Below are 7,677 nucleotides of genomic sequence, written 5' to 3'. Positions count from 1 at the left end.
AAAACAAGGGTACTGATATTTTTTTTTTTTATGAAAAAAGACCCCATATCTCTCCCCCCCTCTCTCTCCCTCCCTCTTTCTCTCTCTCTCTTTTTCTATCTTCCCCCCCCCTCTCTCTCTCTCTCTTTCTCTCTTCCTCTCTCTCAATAACTTAGGGTAACCTGGTAAAGGAAGTAGAAAGGAAAAAAAATCGACTTCGATGACCAAAATAAATAAAAAATTGGGACTATAAAATTGTGTCAAAGTGTGACCAAAAAGAAATTATGTTAAAAATGTATCAGCAAAAACCTTTGACTTTTTATTACGCATTATTCACGTCACTTCGTTTGTATTCCATTTAACAGCAAAAGAATCCACAGTGGAAAATAGCATTCAGTAAATGAGCTAATTGGCTTTAGCAAGTTGCGTGGTACTAATGCTGCGTTTTTATTTGCTCTTTAAATTATTGTCTTTGTTGAAGTGATCGCCATTACAAAATAGTTTGCATAGTTTCGTTGTTATCAGATCTAACAGTGTAAAGAAACATCAACAGGAATTAAGATAAAGGTACATTTTCCTAATTACTTGAATTTATACATATACATGTATATGTATACATGCATATGTATACATGCATATGTATACATGCATATGTATACATGCATATGTATACATGTATATGTATACATGTATATGTATACATGTATGTGTATACATGTATATGTATATATGTATATGTATACATGTATATGTATACATGTATATGCATATATGTACATGTATATGTACATGTATACATATACATGTACACATATACATGTACATGTATACATATACATGTACATGTATACATATACATGTACATGTATACATATACATGTACATGAATACATGTACATGAATACATGTACATGTATACATATACATGTATACATAAACATGTACACATATACATGTACATGTATACATTTATATGTATATGTACATGTATACATATATGTATATGTACATATATACATATAGGTATATGTACATGTAAACATATACATGTATATGTATACATGTACATATATAAATATACATATACATATATAAGTAGACATATACATACATATACACATATGTATATGTATACATGCACATATACATATAAATGTATACATGTACATGTATATGTGTAAATATATACATATATAAATACACATATATAAGTGTACATATACATAAGTATACATATACATATATAAATATACATATATAAGTATACATATACATAAGTATAAATATACATATATAAATATACATATATATACATATATGTATACGTATACATGTATATGTATACATATATATGTATACATATATATGTATATGTATATATGTATATATATGTATACATATACGTATATGTATACATATACGTTTATAAATATACGTATACGTATACATGTATATATACATATATGCATACATATATGTACACGTATATGTATGCATATATATATGCATACACATATACGTATGCATATATATATGCATACACATATACATATGCATAAACATATATGTATGAGTATCCATATACATATACATTTACGTATCCGTATACGTATACGTATATGTATACCTTTACGTATACACATACGTATGCGTATCCATATACGTATACATATACGAATACATATACGTATACATATATGTATACGTATACGTATACATATACATATGCGTATACATATATGTACGTATACATATACATATATGTATTCATATACATATAGGTATATATATGTATATGTAAAACGTTACTTGATATGTATACATATACATATATTTATATATACATATGTATATATATTTATATGTATATATATATATGTGCATGTGTATATGTATATGCATGTATATATATGTATATATACAGATATGTCATTATCAAGTAACTTTTTCCATATATATGTATACATGTATATGTATATATGTATATGTATGCATATGTATATGTATGCATATGTATATATATGCATATGTATATGTATGCATATGTATATGTATGCATATGTATATGTATGCATATGTATATATATATGCTTATGTATATGTATGCATATGTATATGTATGTATAACCGGTATCTGCGCATCTCCCGTGTATACATATTAAGTAAATTTTTACATATACATATATATACCTATATGTATATGTATACATTTATGTATACATATATGTATATGTATACGTATACGTACATATTGTGTCCTGGGTATGACCATAAACTGCATCCACCGCTGCCTTGTGGTAAACCCACTTCTGGGAAAGGCTATGGGAGTAAACCCAGACAGAAAATAAGGAGATGGAGTCCCGAAGGCGGTTTTGGCTACACAATGTCACTCCGGCAACTCCTGCGACACCGTTGGTCCCCAAGCTGTATCGACACTCGTCGTTCCCTTGGGTCCACCAGCTACGTGGAGAGGGGGAGCTTGCTGCCTGGACAACAGCTCGTCCTCCGAACACCTTGCCCAGGCTACGTAGTTCCACTGGAGAGGACACTCCAGCGTCACTGAAAGGTGCCGACACAACACGGGAGATGCGCAGATACCGGTTATAAGCCCAATTGATTGGCGAAGGAAACGGGCGCCAGGGGCCATCTCTGACGGTGGGAGGGACCATTGCAGTCCCACTGAACAGCTACCGCCCGCCTCAAGCTGGGCAGCCCCCAGCCACTTAGGTGCTGTTCTGCCATGGTTCATCTGCTCCACTGGGTGCATGGAGATTATAGTTCCGACTTGAAAAGTGGGCCATAAAAGACCGCACCAGGCAACAACAAATACAAAAGAAAATCTTCGAAGACCCCATGTCTTCGCTTTGCTACTTGGAATGTCAGGACCATGTGTCCCGACCTCTCCCCCGACATCCAACAGGTTGATGATGCCAGGAAAACAGCTGTCATCGACAGAGAGCTCTCTCGGCTAGGTGTAGACATTGCATGCTTGCTGGAGACGAGGCTTGCAGACAGTGGCACCCTCAGAGAAGAGAGCTACACCTTCTTCTGGAAAGGTAAACCCCCTGAAGAACTCCGCCAGCATGGTGTCGGCTTTGCCATAAGGAACACACTGATGACCTCCATCGAGCCCTCTTCAGCAGGCACAGAGAGAATTCTGACCTTCCGCCTGTCCACGTCTTCCGGCTCAGCCACCATCATCAGTGTGTACTCGCCCACGCTGTACTCTACCCCTGAGGATAAGGACCAGTTCTATGGTGCCCTGGATGATATATCCCGATCCCCCAGCACTGACATGCTTTACCTCCTTGGCGACTTCAATGCCAGAGTGGGAGCTGACCACGAGGCTTGGCTCTCCTGTCTCGGTGCCTACGGACGCGGGAAGATAAATGACAATGGCCAGCGTCTGCTAGAGCTGTGCTGCTACCACGGCCTTTGCATCACCAACACCTTCCCGTGCAAAGAAATCCATCAGGTCTCCTGGAGACATTCTCGTTCACGCCACTGGCAACAGCTCAACTTGGTATTGACCAGACGCAAGGACCTTGCCAGCGTCCTCCTCACTCGTACCTACCACTGTGCTGACTGCGACACTGACCATTCCCTCGTCGCCAGTAAGGTGCGCATTGCCCCGAGGAAGATACACCACAGCAAGGAGAGCGGACGGCCACGCGTCAACACCTGCAATGCCAGAAACCCCCTTAAGATGCAGGGCTTCCTGAACCTTCTCAACGTGACCCTAGCAAGGGGGATGTCTGAAGACGACACCACAGACCTCATCTGGTCCCACCTGCGGGACTCGATCTACAGTGCAGCCATCTCCGCTTACGGAAAGAAGGAACACAAAAACGCTGACTGGTTTAAGGCTCACTGGGACAGGATGGAGCCTGTGGTTGAGGCTAAGGGGAAGACCCTTCTGGCCTACAAGAACGCCCCAAACCCCACCACGCTTACTGCACTCAGGGTTGCCAGGAAAACATCCCAGCAGACAGCTCGTCACTGCGCAAACACCTACTGGTTGAATCTCTGCAGTAGAATACAACTTGCTGCAGACATAGATGCAAGAGGGATGTACGAGGGCATCAAGAAGGCGACAGGTCCAGCGCCCAGTAAGTCCACCCCCCCTCAAGACCAAGACAGGCGACGTGATCACCGACTAAGGCAAGCAGCTAGAACGATGGGTTGAGCACTACCTGGAGCTGGACACCACACAGAATGTTGTCACTGATGCTGCCCTTGCCGACACCCCCGACCTGCCTGTGATGGAGGAACTTGATGCCCTGCCCACAAAGGAGGAGCTCAGCAAAGCCATCAGCAATCTCTTAAGCGGAAAGGCCCCAGGGATTGACAGCATTCCAGCAGAGGTCCTAAAGGGTGGGAAACCTGCACTACTCGAGCCCCTGCACACCCTTCTCTGCAAATGTTGGGAGAAAGGACACATCCCTCAGGACATGCGTGATGCGAACGTCATCACCCTGTACAAAAACAAGGGTGACAAAAGCGACTGCAACAACTATCGAGGTATCTCTCTCCTGAGCATTGTGGGGAAGGTCTTCGCACGAGTCACCCTTACCCGCTTACAGACCCTCGTGTCTACTCTGAGTCCCAGTGTGGCTTCCGTGCAGGCCGGTCAACAGTAGACATGGTATTCTCCCTGCGCCAGCTCCAAGAGAAGTGCCAGGAACAGCAGATGCCTCTCTACCTTGCCTTCATTGATCTAACAAAGGCGTTCGACATGGTCAGCAGGAGCGGACTCTTCCAGCTCCTTAAGAAGATCGGCTGTCCCCCACACCTGCTTGCTGTCGTCACGTCATTCCACTACAACATGCGCAGCACAGCGAGCTTCAACGGTGTCACGTCCAGGGTCTTTCCTGTCAGTAGTGGTGTAAAGCAGGGCTGTGTCCTTGCGCCGACACTCATTGGCATCTTTTTCTCCATGCTCCTTCAGTACGCCTTCAAAGACTGCAGCGAAGGGGTGTGCATCCACACCAGAGCCGATGGCAAATTTCTCAACATTGCCCGTCTCCGTGCCAAGACCAAAGTGAGAGAGGTGCTCATTCGCGAGATGCTCTTCGCCGATGATGCAGCCCTAGCCTCGCACACAGAAGACGGTCTGCAGCAGCTTGTCGTCGATTCTCCGCCGCCTGCAAGGAGTTTGGGCTCACCATCAGCCTGAAGAAGACGAGCGTCATGGCGCAGGGCACAGACCATCCCCCAAGCATCACCATCGATGGGCACGTGCTGGAAGCTGTGGGAAACTTCACCTACCTTGGGTCCTCGATCTCAAGCTCACACACACTGGAAACAGAAGTCAGCAGCAGGATCGCCAAGGCCACAGCAGTTATGTCGAAACTGTACCAGAGAGTTTGGAACAACTCCAGTCTTACGGAGTAAATGTATGCAAATGTATATGTATGCAAATGTATATGTATGCATATGTATATGTATGCCTATGTATATGTATGCCTATGTATATGTATGCCTATGTATATGTATGCCTATGTATATGTATGCCTATGTATATGAATGCCTATGTATATGTATGCCTATGTATATGTATGCCTATGTATATGTATGCCTATGTATATGTATGCCTATGTATATGTATGCCTATGTATATGTATGCCTATGTATATGTATGCCTATGTATATGTATGCCTATGTATATGTATGCCTATGTATATGTATGCCTATGTATATGTATGCCTATGTATATGTATGCCTATGTATATGTATGCCTATGTATATGTATGCCTATGTATATGTATGCCTATGTATATGTATGCCTATGTATATGTATGCCTATGTATATGTATGCCTATGTATATGTATGCCTATGTATATGTATGCCTATGTATATGTATGCCTATGTATATGTATGCCTATGTATATGTATGCCTATGTATATGTATGCCTATGTATATGTATGCCTATGTATATGTATGCCTATGTATATGTATGCCTATGTATATGTATGCCTATGTATATGTATGCCTATGTATATGTATGCCTATGTATATGTATGCCTATGTATATGTATGCCTATGTATATGTATGCCTATGTATATGTATGCCTATGTATATGTATGCCTATGTATATGTATGCCTATGTATATGTATGCCTATGTATATGTATGCCTATGTATATGTATGCCTATGTATATGTATGCCTATGTATATGTATGCCTATGTATATGTATGCCTATGTATATGTATGCCTATGTATATGTATGCCTATGTATATGTATGCCTATGTATATGTATGCCTATGTATATGTATGCCTATGTATATGTATGCCTATGTATATGTATGCCTATGTATATGTATGCCTATGTATATGTATGCATATGTATATGTATGCATATGTATATGTATGCCTATGTATATGTATGCATATGTATACATATGTATGCATATGTATATGTATGCCTATGTATATGTATGCATATGTATACATATGTATGCATATGTATATGTATGCCTATGTATATGTATGCATATGTATACATATGTATGCATATGTATATGTATGCCTATGTATATGTATGCATATGTATACATATGTATGCATATGTATATGTATGCCTATGTATATGTATGCATATGTATACATATGTATGCATATGTATATGTATGCCTATGTATATGTATGCATATGTATACATATGTATGCATATGTATATGTATGCATATGTATATGTATGCATATGTATACATATGTATGCATATGTATATGTATGCATATGTATATGTATGCATATGTATACATATGTATGCATATGTATATGTATGCATATGTATATGTATGCATATGTATATGTATGCATATGTATATGTATGCATATGTATACATATGTATGCATATGTATATGTATGCATATGTATACATATGTATGCATATGTATATGTATGCATATGTATATGTATGCATATGTATACATATGTATGCATATGTATATGTATGCATATGTATATGTATGCATATGTAATATGTATGCATATGTATATGTATGCATATGTATATGTATGTATATGTATATGCATGTATATATGTATATATACATATGTCCTTATCAAGTAACTTTTTACATATATATATGTATACATGTATATGTATGCATATGTATATGTATGCATATGTATATGTATGCATATGTATATGTATTTATATGTATATGCATGTATATATGTATATATACATATGTCCTTATCAAGTAACATTTTACATATATATATATATGTATACATGTATATGTATGTATATGTATATGTTTGCATATGTATATGTATGCATATGTATATGTATGCATATGTATATGTATGCATATGTATATGTATGCATATGTATATGCATGTATATGCATGCATATGTATGCATATGTATGGATATGTATATGCATGTATATGCATGTATATGTATGTATATGTATGCATATGTATATGCATGTATATGTGTGTATATGTATGCATATGTATATGCATGTATATGTATATATTGTTTTTTTTATTATCTAGTAAAGATAAAAGAAATCTTCGCAGTATTGAGTATAATGTATGGCAATTCTACTTATACTTCTGTATCTTCTGCGAGCAGAGCGCGAGGAGCACCGCATTCCTGACTCAGAAACCGCAGGGAGGGAACTCGTGGGTCCTTTCCCCTCCCCGAGGTCCTGCGGGAGCCGCCCGGAGTCAGGTCT

General features: G+C 38.7%; 1 protein-coding gene across 1 annotated transcript; it reads left to right on the top strand.

Annotated features, from left to right (window-relative positions):
• The first annotated feature begins 2,866 nt into the window (after window positions 1–2,866).
• Window positions 2,867–4,619, top strand: LOC125039959. Its single transcript, XM_047634364.1, has 2 exons — window positions 2,867–4,088; window positions 4,141–4,619. The coding sequence occupies exons 1-2, from the start codon at window positions 2,867–2,869 to the stop codon at window positions 4,617–4,619; spliced, it is 1,701 nt and encodes a 566-aa protein (XP_047490320.1).
• Window positions 4,620–7,677: the final 3,058 nt, after the last annotated feature.

This window comes from Penaeus chinensis, chromosome 28 (genome assembly GCF_019202785.1).
Source record: "Penaeus chinensis breed Huanghai No. 1 chromosome 28, ASM1920278v2, whole genome shotgun sequence".
In the NCBI taxonomy this organism is placed as follows: Eukaryota; Metazoa; Arthropoda; class Malacostraca; order Decapoda; family Penaeidae; genus Penaeus; species Penaeus chinensis.
The sequence above is the reverse complement of the archived record's forward strand: the minus strand, read 5'-3'. Positions and strand labels throughout refer to the sequence as shown.

Coding starts and splice junctions, on each gene's coding strand:
- LOC125039959 (XM_047634364.1), top strand. CDS start 2,867: ATGTGTCCCGACCTCTCCCCCGACATCCAACAGGTTGATGATGCCAGG. Junction 4,089..4,140: donor GGCGACAGGTCCAGCGCCCA/GTAAGTCCACCC, acceptor TCACCGACTAAG/GCAAGCAGCTAGAACGATGG.